The 19,454-nt window shown below is 50.9% G+C and overlaps 2 protein-coding genes across 17 annotated transcripts in view; both read right to left on the bottom strand.

Annotated features, from left to right (window-relative positions):
- MBD3 (methyl-CpG binding domain protein 3) overlaps nt 1-19,454 on the bottom strand; it is a 126,011-nt gene that overhangs the window by 90,466 nt on the left and 16,091 nt on the right. The window lies entirely within an intron of this gene.
- The window catches only part of TCF3 (transcription factor 3), an 80,815-nt gene that overhangs the window by 50,262 nt on the left and 11,099 nt on the right, over nt 1-19,454 (bottom strand). The window contains exon 1 of one of the 15 annotated variants that reach the window (XM_064469454.1): nt 4,467-4,509. The exons of the other annotated variants lie outside the window; for them this stretch is intronic. Coding sequence (XP_064325524.1) covers nt 4,467-4,494 — 28 coding nt within the window. The 5' untranslated portion in view covers nt 4,495-4,509. Of the gene's footprint in view, nt 1-4,466; nt 4,510-19,454 lie in introns of those variants that run through there. 15 annotated transcript variants of the gene reach the window in all.

Genomic DNA, 19,454 nt, shown 5'->3' with positions numbered 1-19,454 from the left:
GGCTGCAATCCTGCGGGGTGCTGGGCAGCCCAGCCCCCTCCGGCTCCGCAGGATGCCCCACACCGCACAGGATGCGGCCACAGAGCTGGCTAGGATAGCTAACGTGTTCCCCGAGATGATGATTCAGCCCACAGGAAGGATCATCTAAGAAGATTTGTTCAACACAATGAGAAAAACTCTCCCAAACAAAGTGTTCTCAACACCACCTGCCTGCCTCCCTCCACGGGGCTGGGGCAAGCCCTCAACACCAGCTTTTGTTTGCGTATAACCTCAAGACTATGGTCACCACAACAAAGGTTAGTCTTTTTGCCACCTCCTTTCCCAAGGAGAGCATCGCTGAGCGCACAGCGGGCTCACGGCTGCCATCCTGTCCCCTGAGAGCGAGCTGGTGGCAACACAGACGCTACCAAAACCTGTCACCGAAACTCCCAGCCTGGCTCAGTTACAGTGCTGTAACTGCAGGGTTGCAAACCTCAATAGCTGAATATGCCTGAAATATACAATTCAGGCTTACTAAGGCATCCCTAAAGCAAAGCCAAGTGCCAGTAGTATACAAGGTACAGAGTTTTGGGGATAACTGTATGTACAGCCAAGGAATTTTCCCTCCCAGGCACCATTTCTTACAGAATTTGGTCAACATGACACAGCACAGCGAGATATTTACCTTAAGAACAGTTTAAGGACAGATGTAACCTATTTAAGAGCTCTGCCAAATATTTCTGTAATTGAATATACTATCAATTATTTAAATTGCATTAAAAAGGGCTGTATTCGATCTACTTGCTACTAAGAAGCACAATTTCCAAGAACCACAGCTCTTTTTTTCCCCTCTTTAAACACTTCAAGATGTTCACTTGTCCCTTCCCCTGTGAAGAATCGACGTCTTTGCATAACCGTACTCCATGTCCCAACTTCCCCTTGAACCCCTAAAGCCAAAAGGACAACCCACAGGAAAAATACCAGGGGGGGGGACGGACACGGACAGGACAGGACGACACACGACACGGGACGGGACGGGGACAGACAGGGACAGGACAAAAAAACCAAAACACCCAAAACCATCAGCTTTGTTTTAAGGTCTACAGAGGCTTATGGTGTAGACAGATAGCACAGAGCCCATCGGGCAAGGTCTCAGTCAGGCTCTTGGCCTCAGCAGAAATCAATGATGCATTGCACTGCGGGTTTAGGCTGTCAGTCAGCCTCTGAAACCCTGCTTCTAATCACACGTTGGCCAGGGGACACCAAAAAGTTGCTCCAGCCCCTTGTGTCCTGGTTCCCCTTGTCTGTAAAAACCAGCTCACGACACCCGTCTCCAAGCAGCGCGTTAGCCCAAACGCTGGCAAAGGGATTAAGGGACTGAGCTGGTGGTGGTGGGTTGGTTTTTTGAAAAATCTAGATCTGTCACCTCGTGTTTCAGTACGTAGACAAGTGTCTGGGCCAGCTCAAGGGAGAGGACAGCAATGGAGGGCGGCACGACTTCTGCAAACAGTGGCATGGATGCATCCCGTGTTAAACTGGACATGGAGGTATGGTATGAAGCATCCAGCTCAGGCTGGGATGTGTCAGCCTCAGCAGATACCTACTTCTGGGCTTCTTCTGCACTGGGTGGGACTACAACTTGCTTGGACGACGAGGACATCGCCGAACGAGCGGAGGGGAAGGCCATCCTCACTGCCCCTTTGTCAGCAGGCTGGGCACACTGAGCATCCCTCTGTGAGCCCCACGGTGGGTCCTGTGTTGCTCACCTTCGCGACAGCTCTCCCTGTCCCCCAGCAAACATGTCAATACCATGAATGACATGCCAGTAGATGGCACTCAACATGTAGCACGGCTCCACTGTTTTCTAAGACTAACCAAAATTTTTCTCCTGTATGTGCATTTCAAACCATTTCCTGGGTGCAACTTCAGCATCACCTGGCAGGAGCTGGTCCTCCTTGGTCTGATCCCTCATGCTGAATGACAAAAAAAAGCCCTGGGAAAAACCCACCACACCGTTCTGAGGAAGCCCCACAAAGATCTCACGTGAGCAGGTTTTGTTCTTCTGTCTATCACAACACTAAGGAGCAACACTTCAGCTAATTTACATCTTTCACATTACCCTGGGCACACACTGACCCATCATTCGGGTTGCAGACGGGTGATGCAGCACTGCTGGGAAGGGGAGGAGTCGTTTTTCTCCCCCTGCTCTGCAGCCAGCGTGGTGAACCCACGTGAGCATCCAGCCTGGCTTCATGCATTGCATCGGAGCCCTTTAAATGCTCTTCACATCAGTGCTGTCTGCTATTCAGAGGAACAAGTTGGAGACAAAAAGAGACTTATTAGATTATCTTGTCTGTGTCTCCTCTACATGATGTTTCATTTTCTAGTGCCTTTGTCTAGACAAGCAGTAACACCTTATCAGGAATGCCAATGTAACTGTCTAGCAAAATTGACCATTAAGAAGTTTCTCTGATATTTTGCTTAAAGCTTGCTTTCTCTTAACTACAAGAAGCTCTAATGAATTTTTTCCTCCATGAACAAAAAGAGCTGCATCAGTGCCCAACCTGCAAGTGAAGAAGCTCTGGTTGTCTGAAGAGGGTTAAAAACATAGAGCTCCCTCGTTTGTTGGGATGGTGAGAGCTGAGCCACACGGCTCCCGGCAGGCCTGGGTGAAATGCTGCGTGTGCTCAGGATGAGAAGCCGCTGCCCCGCAGAGAAGTGGCTGCATTTTCAAATGTAATTTTGGAAAGAATATATATGTATAAAAAGGGGGGGAAGCCACTCCCAGCCTCAGTGCTGCAAGGAAAGCGTGAAGGACCAAAGCCATCACCGAACAACTGGACTGCCTCCGGCATGCGAGCTCTGCCGGCAGCTCCCACCTCAGCTCCTGGGGGGCCCAGGGCCACCCTGGCCATGGACCAAGCTCCCTCCAGTTCCTCACTGCGCTGGGTTCACGAGGCAGTTCAAGGCTTTGCAGCACTCGCTGCTCTGAAAGGAAAGGGCCCTTCTCGCCCCACATTTATCTCAAGCAAGTTCTGGGGCTCACCAGACTTTCCAGGGGCTGCTGAATGTGCAAGAGAGCAGGAAACCCAACGAAAATCAGTTCCCCATTTGGAGCACAACATGCCCCAGAAGCCCCCAAGACGGGGCAGGACGGACGGGAAGAGGAAGACCTCAGCCGACAGCAAGCGACCATCAGCTCAGCTGTTTGCAAAACCACAGCTCCACACCTCTCGCCTTTGGGCAACACAAGAACCCCATTTGCTTCTGCAACTGCGGCAGAGGGAGCAGGTCAGAGGCTGGAGGGGACAACTGCCTCTGTGCAAGCTGCCTCAGCTGCTCCCCTGGACCCCCTCAACCCCAAGCAGGATCGAGGGGAAAACAAACCAGTTGTAAACCTCTCTGGTGCCCAGGATCCATCACACTCGAGAGTTTGGCTGTCCAGCTCCTGCCAATGCTGTTCTGATCAGGACAAGGAGCACACATCCACCTCGGGTGACCTCTAGCACAGAGGTTTAACTCTCTCATGGGAAGCTAATTCTGAGCTCGCACAGTTCTGTCCATCCTGCCCATTCCCCCTGATCTCAGCAGCACCCCAAAGCCTCAGTTGCTCCCCGGCATCCCAGGGGGAACCCTGACTAATACAAAGCACAGAGCATACTGCCTCACTCAAACACCAGCCCACATTTATTGAAAACTAAGGTGTACATTTCCCAAGCAGAGAAAGAGCCCCTGTAGCCCACCTCATTCCAAAGCAGGCACCGTTTGTGGTGATTCAGATAAACTGGTTTCTCTCAGGTTAAAACTAGATATGCACAAGCCACTCGAATTAAAGCAAGACCATCTCCAGAGAGCTGGGTATCGGTTCGATTCGTTTCTAAAACCAAGTGAAATGAAAAACATCCCACAAGGCCCTTGTAGGGGAAGGAAACCCTGCAACCAGGTCGCATTACCCACCTGGCTGCGGCAGTTAGCCATGCCAGCTCCCAGCATGGGGACCACGGGTCACCACCTCACTCAGGAACCCCTCGGCTGGCAATTAATTTCACTGTGTGCTGGAGCCAGCCTCCAGCTGCGTACCCTTCTCCTCTTCTTGCCATGCCACTTTGCAGCTTGCTTTAATAGCTTTTAAGGGACTTACATATACGTTATGGGGGAAGGCAGGGAAGCAGCAGAAAGAGATGAGCTGTTCTTGCAGATCCAGGCATCTTGCTCCTGAAACAGGATCGCGTGTCCTCAAGCAGCATTAATACCCTCCGCTCCTGCCCAAAAGCGGAATGGTACTGAAAGGCAGGTACTCAGAGTGTGGGGAGGAGGAGAGAAGGATCCCTGAAGACTTCCAGCCTGACACTCCAGCCCACCTGCCTCCAAATCCCTCAAGAGCAGAATTCCCAAGTGATCCACTAAAAATTATTCCTTCACACTCCATCCCCCCACCCTCTGCCAAAAAATCCCAGCGTCACCAGATGTCTGGCAGGAAGACCTACCCCAAAACAGCTTGTTCTGGGATGCCATGTCCACTGAGTAGCTGGCAGCCGAGGAGCCCAGCACCCCTGTGTCAAACGGTCCGAGCCCCAGCGCGCTCCTCCCACCTGCCCGGGAGTGCCGGGGAGGAGCGTGGCTCCCAGTTCCTCTGTCCCTGCCCACTCCTGCCTGCCTTTGTTTGGGGACTATAAAGGAGTTCACTCTGAGGACAGGCAAAGGCAGTTAAAAGAAAGTTAATGAGGTTTATGGAGTGGATTAAGTTTACCAAGGGATTTTATGATGCACTGCCTGGAGAGCAAAGAGCAACTCAACAGCATCTCTTCCAGCCTAGGTTCACTCCCAGCGAGCCCTTGGGCAGCCCGAGATCACCCCAGGGCAATGGGAAGTGCAGGGAAAAACTCACCTACACGCCTCAGTCATGCTCTTATCCACAGATGTTATCTCCTTAACACAAGCCCTCTAAAGACCAGGGTCAGGGCTTAGCTGCACCACTCCTGCTAGCAGGGCTCCCAACTGAGTCCGCAACAGCGGCTTCTGGAGTGGTTGTTTGCCCACTAACAAAAGCCATCTCCACCCAAACCCTGCGTGGCCCTGTGGTGGTGATATAGGGTATTTCTTTGGCACAGCCCTGGTTGTTGTTTATTGTCTTGCTTTCCCTTATCTGCAGATCTCAAAGCATTTTATAAATGTTAAACCTCAAAGCCTCTCTAGGGAACAAAACTGTTTCTAGCTATTGTATGTATGGAGAGACTTGCCCAAAAATTAGGGCAGAGCTGGAAACGCAGCAGCAGAGACCAGAGCTGAGACAGCCTCTTTTTGCACAATATAAAGCGACACAGATTATCCCTTAAATACCTGCGTGGACAGACACACCTCCAGCTATTAACCCACATGTTGCTGAGCCACCTCTTGGAACAAGCACTTGCGCTCATCAGGTCTGAAAGCCTTGCACGCTGGAGCACGCAAAAATCTTGACAACTGGCAATTCAAACCACAATGTCTCACTAATCTTTCCATTTTCTTCTTGGGGTAAAAAAGCACCAGTCCTACAGTTTCAACTTTTTAGAAAATTATTTAAAGAAAACAGAACAAAAAAAACCCACAATGCTTTAAAAAATGCAAAGCGAGCTGGTGGAGAAGTGCTGTTCTCTATTTTTGAGCTGACCCAGAAGGGCTGGAAGAGGCAGCGTGCCATAGGAGGTGCTCGTGCCTGGCTCTCCTTGCCATGTGGCGCATCTGCTGTCAGAGGTCCTAAGCTGCAGCGGTTTCACAGTGGGGAGCGTAAGTTGCAGCTCTCCATCTTTTTACTCGGCTTTATTTTCCATGCACTTCAGGTGAAAGGAACATGAGGAGTGGCAGGAAGCAGGAATTCAGTGCCATCCAGGCTCGGCTTTTCCCACCACCCCAGGGAAATGCTGCGGTGAGCCAGATGGTACGGGAACCATTGCAGCGCTTTACTTGGGAGGTCACTGCCTGTGGACTCCAGCTAGGGGAGAAAACCAAAATAACCGAGCGTCTGGGATGGGAAGGAGCCAGCACAAGGGTGCCCTAGCTAGGGGAACAGCAGCTTGAAAACCTCACAGGAACGAGAACAAGCAGCAATGGGAGGCAGCCTAGCAGCCAGCACAAACATCCTCTTGGATGCACGAGCTCCTGCACGACCTGACACCGCTCTGCTTGGGCTCTAACGGCTTTGGGACCAGCTCTTACCAAGAGGTGAGTTCAGTGCCTGGCCCAAAGGGCCTCCAATTTTGACTGCAACAAGCAATCCAGAGAAGACCCGAGAAGTTTGCTGTGAGCTCCAGACATCGATTCCCTGAGATGCCTCAATTCCCAGGCCCTTCTCAGAACATCCTTTTTTCCCCAAGCCTGGGATTCTCATGTAACACTCCTCTGGTTTCTGACCCATACCTAGTGCTCTGCACCACGAGTAACCTGGAAAAGCAAAACCGGCTACAAAGAGTATGTAAAAACCCCACAGGACAGAATTCCAGACTCGTTTTTCACACTGAGCTGCTCACATCCGAGTGGCATTTCCAGAGTGGCAGAGCTCCATTTGGATCAACTTCACGCTTCCCTGCAGAGCCGGGCAGTTCCTGGAAAGTCAGTGCAGGGAGAGCAACACCTCTGTGCCACTAGCCCTGAAAAGGGGGAGAACTGGAGACAGGCTGGGCGATGGTCAGCCCCTTCCACTGCTTCCCCACAGCCCCGCTTGGGAAGGGTCCAGAGCCAGGGTGGCCAGGAGACAGCTTTTACCAACGGGGAGGGGACAAGCAAGGGCTTGCAGGCACCTCGGCTAGAAACAGCAACTTAAAAATAAATGAGCACTAAGTTTTGAGTTCTGAACTAACAGAAACTGAGAGAGCTTCTGCAGGATCTCCGCTGACCACAAGGCAGCAAAGACTCCTTCCTCTTCAGCTGTTTCACCCCCAGTCGCTTTTGCAGGTCGTGGCTGCAGCTGCTTTAACCTCAGAGGCTGCTCGTTATATCATGGAGAAGAAGCTAATGAAGGAAACAGCCAGGACAGGCACCACCAAGGCTCCATCTCAGAGCATCCCACTCAGCCAGAAGAATTCAACTAAACCAAACCCAAAGGAGAAGTCTTATGCCCCAATTTCAAGCAAGAAGATCCAAAGCGGACCTGGGCTTTTGGGCAAGAAGGACTGGTGCACAGCAGCTGTTGGGGCCCTGGGTGTTGCTCCCCAAGGAAGTTCAACTTGCAGCTCCCTCCCAAAGGTTCAGATCAGCAGAGTTCACCAAACCACCCACCCTGCCCCTTCTCTCCATTTTGCACACCTTTACTATCCAATGATTTCCAGGGAAGGGCTTAATTAAAACTGTGATGACTGCTGGGCCTTGCAATAACAGTGAATAAACTGCAGACAGATGGACAAAGAGGAGGGCAAGAACCAGGAGAGCTCCAGGATTCAGGGCTAACACTGCCCAGATGGGACCATGCCCACCACTGCCACATCCCTGTGGCTGGATGCAGCGCTTCTGCCAGCATGGAAATGGCTTTTGCCCTGTGCAGCCCCAGGCTCAGGTGAGACCTTTGGATTGCCCCAGTTGACACCTTCAGAGGTGCAGCGACTAAAAAGCTGAACCAGAGCACAAAGGTGCAATCCTGTGCTGGCGACCTGGACCAGACCAACCCCACACAGCATCCCGAGGCGTCCATGGCACAAGATAACTCCTGCAAGCGCACAGGCGCTCGCCCTCCCATTAACGGCACTGCCGGAGCCTTGTGCCTTGGTCCTCAGCACCTACGAGGCTGGCTCCAGGCCCGGTGAGAGCCACTCATGCCATTCAAAGGTGCCCCAGCCCGCCCAGAGCACAGACCCTGGCTTTTCCTGGGAGAGTTTTTAGAGTTAAAGCAAACACCGGTAGTAGGATTGTCAGCAGCACAAATACACAATCAATAGGGGAAGATGTGGGAGGAAAGCATCCAACTGGCGAATATAATACTTGGAAGGAAAAGCAGATTTAAAAAAAAAATAAAAAATGAGGGGGTGGTAAAAAAAAAAATCTCAGGAAGTCATCTAGTCATTCCTGCTCTTTGCTGAAACAATAGACTCGGGATGCTGGCTAAGTTATAAATAATCCTGCTGGCTACACAACACAAATACAAGACAGGAGCAGGGTAACTATCGGCTCGATGGAAAGTGACTCACTACCTTCTTACAGCATACCCAAAGAAGGGCAAATGCCACGGCCCCGCTCCCACTCGGTGGGGCTGCGCCAGTGCGGGGGCTCCGCCGGCCGGTACCTCTTGTCCTGGGAAGGGAGGAGCAGCTCAGTGCTTCAGGAAGCCAAAGCCTGCACAGCTCCGAGACACAGGTGCCCTGCGCCATGGTGTGCTTCTGCAGCGGCAAGGCTGTCTCCAAACCAAAGCAGACCGCACAGCCTGACACTGAGGGACCGATGGCAACAAAGCACTCAAATTGGGGAAAATAATGGGAAGCCACTAACCCCGCAACATCCTTCTCTTTTTAGAAGGGAAGTTGACATTGCGAGATGATTTGGCTGAGCTGTTTTCCAGATCGCTCCTCTGAAATCTGAGAGTGAGCACAGAGATGAGCAAAGCCAACACACCTCGAGATGCTGGTGAAACTGCCCCAGGGAAGAACGTGCGTGCAAGGGTCTCTGCCCCAAACGCGGCACTGGGGAACGTACGTGGCCCCTTTGGCCTGGCAGCTCTATGGGGAAGGGAAGAGACATCTTTTTGGGCACCCAGGACAACCTCATGGTTGCTCCAAGTCCGTTGCTGACCACAACACAGAGCAAGAAGTGCAGCAGCCCTCACGCCAGGACTGGGGTGCCATGCACATGGCCACGGTAGCAAGGAACCCTCATGCCAAGAGTAACTGAGAAAGGGAAAGATCTTCCCAACTGGAGACTTGGATAATTTGGAACTGACATAAATTCTCCTTTTTTTTGGAAGAAAAAAAAAAAAAAAAAAAGGAAAAAAGTGCTTCCTGACTTGTTATTCCATTACCCAAATCTGGAAATGTAATCATATTAGTTCAGCTGCATTAACACAACAAAAAGCCCCAACAAAAACTGTCTTAAAGATTGAACTGATCTCCAAGGGGCCAAGAGAAAGGAGAACAAAAGTCAGAAACCTGTGGCAACCAGCTCCCCCTGCGAGCACCACAGCCAGCCCAGCACCCAAGCGATCCTCCGAAGACAGATTTGCAGAGGCAGAGGATGTGAAATAATCAGGATATGAACTGATTTTTAAGGGTTTTTTTTTTTTTGCCAGGTAGGTGAGGTAAAAGGTCACTAGGAGCCATGTGAGCACGCCCAGGCTCAGCAACATAACGCTGAGCTTGTTAGAGCTTAACTCAGTTTAAATGTACCTCAGATGGGGAGAAAAACCCAGCCTCCAACCAAGTGGAAAGCTCAGGCAGCTCTAGGAGACTGTGGGAATGAAGTGCCATGGACCCAGCCACCATATGGCTCCTAAAACAGCTCTTCCAGCAGTCCAAGCCCCAGTGAAATGTCACCGCTCCTGTTTTATGCAGACGGGGAACGCTGCCCTGCGCTGCCAGAGAAGCACCGAACACAGACAAACCATGGCCCTGTCTGGGAAGGGGCTTGGAGCTGCCACCACTCCCAACAAACTAAAAATAAAAAGCCAAAAAGCTTCAGCCCCCGGCTAGGAAGCTGTGGCTGATGCACTTCTAGCAAAGCCCTGCATGCCAAGAGACAAGACGAGGTGCACGTGCACAGACCCCATCCAACGGCAGGCTGGGAAAACGGAGCAAAGAACCCTCACCACACTCCTGCCGCAGAGGCAAAGGCCACTTGGGGCCTGCACGGCCAGGCTGTCAACTCACCTTTGGAAAGAAAAGGCGTCTATCGATACCAAAGTCTTTTTTAATTCAGCAAAGGAGATAACAAACCTATGAGGATGGAGCAGCCACGGCTGAAACTCAGAAGTGTGGGGAGGCTCAGCAGAAGGCTTATCTCCTCAGCCATGAGCGGAGCTGCCACTGAAAATGTGTTGCTTAAGAGTATATCTAATCCCTCTCCTTCGGGGGGCTGGAGCCTCTGTGCTTCCAAGGATGCAGGAATGACCACCCAGCCAAGCAAGTTCACTTAAGGTTTTAGAGGAAAGGTGCAAACAGTTTGAACCATGGTACAAGAAATAAAAGAACCTTGCTTTAAATTTTTTTCTTTAAAAAGGAAGAAAAAAAAAACCCAAGCCAAAAAAACAGCCACATGCGATAGGGAGGCATATCCACCTTCCCACAGCCTCTCAGGCCATTCATCATTTGGATAAAAATCCAGTTTCACATTGAAATTCAGCTGGACTTTCAAATGCAAATACAGGGAGAAGAGCAACATATGGTAGAGGTTAGTACTTATTTTTCCTAATTAAATGGCATACTGCTTTGTATAACAATGTTAATGGGGCATTAAGAAGCCTTTGGAAGAGAGATCACCTCACTTTAAAAAAACAAAAAAATGCCCCAGAAAGCAGAAGGGGCCCAGGGCCTCCCCACTCTCTGAGCAGTGGTCACACACCCACCACCGCAAAGATGGCAAGATGGCTTTCGTCACTTGTCACAACCAAGCCTCCTGTCCCCCCTGGTCGTGCAGGACAAGGCAGAAGGGTAAGAGAGGTAACACTAGTGTCCTACGAGGCTTGTCCTGCAGGAATTTGGCTGCATCTTCTCCCAGGCCAGGGCCACAGCGGGTTGTCCCCTGGGGCACTCCTGGATGCCACCACGTCTGCAACCACAGAGCACCACGACAGAGAGCCAGGAGGGCTTTTGGAGGGGGAAAAACCTCGCTGATTCCTCCTCTCCAGGGGCCAGGGATAATGGATGGACAGAAGAGGCTTCAAAACTCTTTGAGGAAAGGGACAGCTCTGCCTCAAGTGGTGGCCAGCAAGCTCTGGGCACCCACCACCACATCTGCTGCCCACCGGTTCCCAGGAGAGGCAAGTGCTGGCACCAAAGGACACCCCACGGCTCGTTGGCAGTGCCCAGCACCCTGCAGGCAGGACATAGGGAGCATCGCCCACTTTCCTGGAAGGTTCTTCCCATTGAGGACAGGCCAAGGGTTGGTAGACAACTGTCCTTTGCCCCATGTGGTATGAAAAAACCCCACCTCCACACACATACCAGGCTGCTGCAGGCTGCCCTTCCTCCCAGCCTCATCCCCAGAAGCTCTGAAACGAGGCCCGTTTATTTATTTTCAGTCCCTGTCTAACCATGAAGACTCCCCTGCTAGAAAAAGCTTATGCCACATTAACTTTACCTCCCTCTCGCTCGTGATGCAATCTCCAGCTAAATTTAGAGGGAGATGTTGCCTTAGGTCACTTGGGAGGTGGGGATGTGCTTCTCAGGGTTAACAGGCAGTTGGACAGTATTTTTAAAAAATTTTTCTCCCCACTGGCTTTGGAGCTGGGCTACCTGGAGAGTTAACTGAAAAATTCAAGATAAAAAATAAAGGGGGCAGGTATCCTGGACTGCCTCTTTCCCTCCTTTAGTGGGGGAGGAGCAAGATGCTGTGAAGACATCTTCCTTCCAGAAATATTAATCACGGCAGCGAGAAGAGCATCAAAACAGCTGCTACAACGATTCTCAGAGGCTGAAATAAGAAATCTTCACTCACAGTTCAGATTTTTCCCTCTTCTGATGTTTCTTCATACCTATTTCCACCCTGCAAGGCCACCCAGGACAGATAAACCCAGAATCTCTATAACCGGATGGCAAAACTCCCCATCCTACCCCAAACCCTGGTCGAATCGGTTTCAAGACAGCAAAGACACAAAGACCACAGCGGCTGCTCCTGCCACATCCCGGAGAGAACAGACCCCAGGGAGACGGAGGTGCGAGCCATGTCCGACTGTTTGGCTCCGGTGGTTGGATCCTCCAGCGAAAAAGCAGCGAGAAACCCTTGGGCACCACAACAGTGTCCTTGGACACTGCTCCCACTTTGGGCAGGGAGGTTGGCCCCATCCTAACTCCCTTGGGGAGCGCTGCTGGGGCACGCGTCCCCCCAAATCAGCCTGGCTGTGCCACAAGAGCTCTGTGCCCCAGCTTGCCTCAGGTGATCTCCTATGCTCAGCACTCGCTGTGCTCCCAGTCCCTGTACAATTACACATTCAGCACCACAATATATTTCACACTGTATTTCATGCCTCATTTGGCAACAAAATTAATTAAACTTTAAGTCAACACTGAAGGAGTGCAGTACCTTTCTTCCCTCCGCGGCATATATAACTCAATTTGTTTACGCTAACGTGCTAATCAAGACTTGCAAAGTTTTGGGGAACCTTTTGGCAGAAGGGACTCCGAAGCACGCAGCAAGACGCTCTCCGCTCAGACATTCAGCAGGGGCACAAGCATCAACCCACTGACGACAGGCTGTCTGCAGCCACCCTGTGGAAAAGCCCCACTTTCTTAAAATGCACTCGCTCCCCCACCAGCGCCGGTCACCAGCAGGTACCTGCATTCAGGCCACCACATCATTTCAGGGTTTTTTGCAGCCTCCAAGCTGCCTGCTAGCTGGGAAGTGTGACACCAAGCAGGTCACTGCCCATCCTTGCCTCCCAAGTTGATTAGCTTCAGGCACCTGCATGTATCCAGCGGGGCTGGTGGCCTAGAGATGTGCCAGGGAAACCCAGTGCTGCCCAGGTCCCTTGTCCTTGCCACGCTGGACAAGTGGGCGAGCCGGTGCTCCTCCTCAGAGCCTGCGGGCTGCCACCCCCTTGCCGTGCTGCAGGGATTTCTCAGCTATTTGGAGGCGCTGGGAGAGGGCAGGATAATCCCAACCCACACGGCTGGGAATCCAAGAGGCAGATGCAGGCAAACTTTTTGGCATAACTGAGATAGCTGCGTCGGCTGCACGTCCACCACTGGCCCACTGCTCAGCAGCCCTCCACGTGATGGAGAGGGCACTGGGCAGCCGCCAGCACGCAGGCAGGCGAACCCTTCCGCTCCTGTGCCCAGAGCAGGTAAAACAGGCTGAGCAGAAGCAGCAAGGGCCTGGCTGGGGAGCCGAGCGCCAAGACAAAAGAGAAACAACAGCCAGCAATCAGCAACCCGGGGTTTACCTGCACCATGATCCCAGCACCACATGGGAGAGGGACCAAACCCGCTCCTAGGAGCACAGCGTGTTTTTCAGGTACTGCCTGGCTCACGCCGCTCCTGGGGCACGTTTCCAGCTGATGCAGCCAAATCACCCCTGCTCCCAGTCAGCTAATCGTGCCGCGCTGCTGCCACGTTGGGCAGATCGGCCCAGCTTAGAGAATCATCTCACATCAGCCTCACCTATGAGGGGACGTGGTGTTTCCCGAGAGGGCTTCACCTGCCCTTCACCTAAACCGTCGAGTTTAGTCAATGGACTCTTCTCGTGCTCTTGGGTCTGCGGCTCAAAGCACTCAGGAAACAGAGATGCTCACGACTTCACTCCAACGACCACAGGGAAGCTTGTGTCAACATTTCCCTCTTCCAGCTAAAGTGGTAGGTCACCGTCATCTTCCTAGTTGTGAAAACGCTGCTTGCGAATAACATCGTTATCTGGTTGGGTTCAGAGTCTGCTCTTGTGTTAGAAGAGCATTGAAAATATCACCTTTACCAGCTATTTTGGGAACCAGTGAGCAGAAGATGCATTTATGGCATCCTTCAGCCACGTTAACACTGGAGAACATAGTGCCAGGTTAGATGAGGCCATCCAGAGTAACAAAATAGCACTATGCATTAAATCCATCCCCTTAAGACAACCATTTGCTGTCTCAAACTAAAAAAAAAAAAAATAATTCCAATTTGAGTTTCACTGCATATAAACATTAACAATGGAGATGCAATAGGCAGAGTAACTGGTCACATGTGGGACACGTGCTGGAATAGGGCACCCTACAGAGCATGCCGAATTTGAAATTAGCAGCAGCGAGGTCGAGCAGAAACGCTTGCCAGACCTGCTGGGCCCCTTCCAAAGCCACCTCTCTCCTTTGGAAAGGGCACAACAAGTGTGCAAGGACTCGAGCTGGGATGCTGAGCCAAAGGCTCAGCCCCGCACCACCGCATGCCGCTAGGGAAGTCCTGTGTGAGCAGGATTTGAGGTGGGTGGGCTGAGGCAGAGCTGCTACGTCCCAGCGCCAAACCCCAAGTGTGCTGCCCTCCAGAAGACCATTTCTAATGAGACCCTGGCCCTTGCGACTGAGAAGACAGCAGTGTGAACAAGGCAACGGCATTAGGTATGCGATTAATACAGAACCAGCTCCTCTTATTAGAAGGAAAGCAGGTGCTTGAGCTTGTACACATTCTTTTGAAACACAGGTTCGCTTCTAGCCCAGCTTCACATCAGCCTGAATCCAGGCAAGGCACATGATTTTTACATAAGATACACTCATCATAACCCCTCGAGCAGGCACAGTTACACTAGTACTGAATTGCCTCATCTAGGGTAGAAAAAAGCTCTGCCGGCAGGAGATGGCTGTACTGTTTTAGCTCTTCTGGCAAAGTTAAAACTGTGTGCTTAAACAAGGTCTGCATCAAATTTGCAGTTTCTAAACAAAAGTTGTCAATTATCTCAGTACAGCTTTGGCTCTCTGGCACTCCCAACATTCTCTGTGCTCTCTCCTAGTTCAAAATCTCAAATCCAGCCAGGACAACTACTCCTTGGGGTGGGAGAAGAGGAAAAAACACCCCTCCTCTGAAAATATGCACCCTTCCACCCCCTGAAGTTAAACACACACCAAGACAGGCAATAAGTGAGAGTTCTCCACCATAACTACAGAGCCACCGGCATGACCGGGTTATATTTGCCTCTCCCAAACTGCTGGAGAAGCACTGAGCTGCTGTCGGAGCATCCCCACTGCCCCAACAGCATGGGCACCCTTTCCCACTCGTCCTAGGCTCACTCCTCACATGCCTGTTAGAAATAGGCTGCGCCTCTGGCAGGACACCCTTGCACTCAGCCTCTCCTGAAAATTCGAGGGGAAAAATATATAAATTTGAAGAGAGGTAACAGACAGAGAGAGAGACGGAGGAAGGCCTCCGTGTTTCAACCTCACTGCAAAGGCGCAGGAGAAACCAGCTGCCCAAGTGGAGAAGCCCTGGGAGCAGGAACGCGCCCCCCAGGACACAAGGATCAGAGATGCAACTGGGCTGTGATGCTGAATTAAGGGAGACAGGCGTGAAGATCTTCCCCTGCCATTTGTTCACCCACGCTTGCTACTTCCCGCTGACCTGCATTCCCTGCCCCCAGCTTTTGGGCCTTTTCTTCCAAACCTGGCTTTCTGTATCCTGGTCAACAGGACCCACCCCACGGGAAAAACAGGGAGCAAAAAGGGGAGAGGAAGAAGAGGAGCTTCCCGAAAGCAGAGAGGCATTTAACGCACCTGACTAGCACGTGGGAGATGAACTCTGCTGAAAGTCCTCCAGGCTTTGTTACTGGAAAGGTTGGGACTGCGGCACCCTGGGTGTTTCCCTGCAATACCCTCAGCACGCCGGCAGCATCCTCCTACACCTGCGAGTGGGCTGGCGGCAGGAGTGGAACCGCTCCGGGGTGCAGAGAGCGGCAAAGGGCTGCAGGGACTGTCTCTTTCCAGGCCAGCGAGACTTCACAGCTTTGCAAGCTTGACTTGTCCATGGCAATGCTTCCCCCCCCTTTGATAATGGCTAAAAAGTCATTTTTACTTTGAAAGGAACAGTCACGCCAATAATCAGGCAAGTAAATTTTTCTGCTTTGACTTTTTTGTTGTGGTGGCTTTGTGCTTAGCGACAGTTTTGCAAGCCTGCACGGGCACGCACGCAACCGCAACATAAACAAGCAGCCTGAAGTACATACTTCAATGGAAAGTGCCAGTTTTAAATACCAAGTCACATATTGCGCACCTCATGTCTGCCTTTCATCATCTATCAAAATAGCAAGCAAAGTCCTATCACTCCCACTTCAGCATAAGCAAAACGTGGGACCTAGAGGCAGTTAGTAGGAAAACGTGATACATCCCTACTAATAAAAGCTCCTGTTTTCCTCGCTATGGTAAATAGTTGCGAATGCTATTCTGCAGCCTGAAACTCAAATGTTGACAGCGTGGCAACAGAAACGCCGCGTTTAGCTCTTCACAACTCTCTACCTCAGATGCTTTTACTGCAAAACTACCCAGCAAGCGAAGCGGAGCCCAGAGCCGCTCCTGCGTCTGCCGAGTGGCCAGGGCAGGCACCGCGCTCCCAGCCGGTGCACCGGACCCAACCCTCCCCACCTTGGAGCCTCCTAACACAGGGCTGCATGTACACACAAAATAATTAAATCTTCAAACAGCTCACCCATAGCACCAATTAAAGCGACAACCTCATCTTTCATGGAATTTATTACTTTCAGTGCTGTTGCCACAGGTATCCAAGTCTGAACATTGTTTAAAGCAGGCTACCTCCAGGGAGAATGCATTTACTTTGTTCAGTAGACTATAACTTAAAATTTTTTACATGCACCAGCTTGTAACTCTTTGAAAAACTCCCCGGTTAGCCAGCTTCAAATGTATTCTATGAACTTGCCCTGATCAAAGCAATTCCCTAAACAATGAGCCTCATCTCACTAGCAAAAAAGCACCGAACAAATTTTAGGGGTGGAAATCACGGCACAGACTGGGAGGGGACTCTCCCTTCCAAACCCACCTAAGAGATCCCAAGCAAGGGAGCTCCCTTCAGCACAAAGCAAGAAGGAAAAGACATTTAATGGTGAATTCACCCCCTCAAAAGGGAAAGGGGGGGAAGCTATTTTTTTAGGCAGCTTTTACTTGTTGCAAACAGAATCATCTGTCAGCAGGAGACTGCCTGCGCTCCCGTTTCAGCAGGGCACAAACGTGGCCTCGCACACCTTTTCCGATGCAAAGGGGAGATGGTTGCACACTCTCCGTATTAACCACAGATGGAAAGCGCTGCGCAGGAGCTGTTCCAGGAGATGCGTTGCCTCGCACAACCGTTTGCCTCAGCGTTATTTCCCTGCTCCGCAGAGCCCAACTTGCTGAAGCAAAGGCACAGCTGGCGTGCACTGACACTGCTGAAAACCCAGCAGCCACGAGGCGACAGCCCTGGCATGGCCCCACGCCGCCACGGCAATGCCACAGCTCCGGCTGGGAAGAGACAATGAAACTTCTTTGCCTCCTGCCACTCCTACTGTCTTAGTGTCAATTAAAAATGGTTATTTCCATGCAAAATTTAGCATGCGCCATTTCCTGCTAGAGGTGCAGTTTAATTAAGCGCGCTGGGAGGGAGCTTGTTTCTGATCAGATTAGTCATTTATGAACTATGACATGAGGGGGGACGGAGGACATGGTTTTAGATGTTTTGCTACTGTAAATAATAAACAAACAGTTTGGAGAGGGGATGACAAAACCGCAGCCTACCAGGACAATAGGCATATACTGAGCGTCCCAGCTAAAATAAAATACCAGCAGCAAATGACACAGCTTAAGCTGGAAAACACTAGTTGCAGCTCAAAGCCCCAGGAAGACCAACTTCCCCGCGGTGACCTATATGTGCTATAAATGCTGCAGACACGGTCTGCGTGATGTAAGCTCCATCCTAGTGGCAATTGCTGGGTTTCGTCTTGCCAAGAAAACGCAAAGTGGAGGTGCTGAATTGTCCGTGCAGCGGGGTAGCTAAACCAGTTCCTCCCTGGTGCATTTAAGGACAGAAATGAGGGAAACAGTGGCAGAGCTTAAAATAACACCAGGAGACAAATATAAAAGCAAAGGGACTGCAAAGCTCAAGGGCTTGCATTAAGACTTTGAATTTTTCTGGCCTGGGAGAGAGAAACAGGTGCTTCTTCACAAAGGGGCCACCCGCACGAGCGCCAGCAGCTTGGCCCGGGCAATTCTTAATTGGTATTTGAAAAGGATTTTAATTTGGGGCAATTCTATCACTGTCATTTTTTCAGTAGTGCTGTTTCAAATGACTGCACTATCTTCTTTACCAGCTGGACTTTGGAAGCAAGAATCTCATCTTGGCAAGTGGGGCATTTTGGCCAGGAGTCAGAGTCACTGCCTTGCTCCCTTAACTCCTAACTTTTCCTGGGGAGGAAAGAGCCTCAAGTTAATAGCTCCTCTGGAGGGGAAAAAAAATAAAAGCTACATACTGCAAAATAAAAGCTACATACAGCCCCAGGATGTCCCCAAGGAGGAGGGAGATTAAAAGTAGGAGACCACAAATTCACATGTCCAAGGGTGGGCAGAAGCATGAATTGGGTAGAAGCCCAATTTCTCTGGCACATAATATGGCACCAGTATATTATCTTGGAGTTACTACAATAACCCCAAATAACAAGATACTGGCACTATGGTGCACATTACTCAGCTAAGACTTAAGCAAATTGGTGTTTGCTTCTCCTTCCAGGCAGAAGGACAGCAGCGGAGGGGAAACGCTGCGCTATCTTTATATTTAGGGGTACGAGATATCGACTGAACAGGAGTGTTTGAAAAAAAAGATAAAGCCTAGGCCTTCCTGCAAGGCAAGAAGATTTAGGGAGCTAATCTCCAGGTCCAGATTATGGCGTGGCTGCAAGGCACTCTGCTCCCTCAGCAAGTCCAGGTCCCCAAATCCAAGGACCATCTGCTCTTCACCCTCTGACAACATCACAGGGTTGGTGACGATTCGATTTCAGATCAAATTTTGAGCCGGATGGCTGGCTATGCTTTTGTAGATGAACTAGTATCTGTTTGTACCTTTCTGTCAATCAATTAAGCTAAACCAGCATCAACAGAACTATGAAAATAACCATTCGCCACTATCTGGGACCTAGTTTAGACACCTTGGATCCTTCTAACAGAAGCGGTGCACCCCTGCGCAAGGCACATCTCAATGTCTTACTGCAGTTTTCACCCCACCAGCAAAAATCAATCATCAAATACTCCAGGCCAGAGAGGAGGCACAAAGCTGACACGCAAATGAAACATGCCCCCCGCTCTCCAAAGGTGGGGCCGAGGATGACTGGCTGAGGGGTAACTCCGCTGCTGGAGCAAAAGGCTTTCCCTAAACCAAGCCCCGAACTGCGTTTCAAACCTGGGATGCCCGCAACAGGATGAAAGAGCCGCTGCAGAGCCCTGAGACTGGGACAGCAGTGATTGTGCAACTGCCTCCAGTGCAGTTGTATAACATCAGTCCTCTATTTTTATGAACTGCTCACAGCCAGACGCAAAAAGCAGCAGCCCAGAGGAAGGGTGGTGTCAACATTACCTTTCACTCACCCAAAAGAAGGGGGGGGGAATAGAAGATTTTGTGTTATTTCAGCTGCTGCACAGCCAAGCGGAGGGGGGTTCCAGTCGCTGCACCGGCTGCACCACAGAGCTTCTCCTCGCTGGCCAGCACCATAAACCCAGCAGCCAAGCCAGCCTCCAAGCAGGAAATGAATTAATGTGAGATTGCTCCATTACTATTTTCTCACTAGTGCGTAGTGCATCTTTTGTGGATTATTTTAACGGCAAAAGTCATGCACAGGAACACTTGCTAGAGAGATCAGCTTCCATCTGGGTT

The sequence above is a fragment of the Phalacrocorax carbo genome, chromosome 19, assembly GCF_963921805.1.
Source record: "Phalacrocorax carbo chromosome 19, bPhaCar2.1, whole genome shotgun sequence".
In the NCBI taxonomy this organism is placed as follows: Eukaryota; Metazoa; Chordata; class Aves; order Suliformes; family Phalacrocoracidae; genus Phalacrocorax; species Phalacrocorax carbo.
Note: the sequence above shows the minus strand (reverse complement) of the source record. Positions and strands in the feature narration are given on the sequence as shown.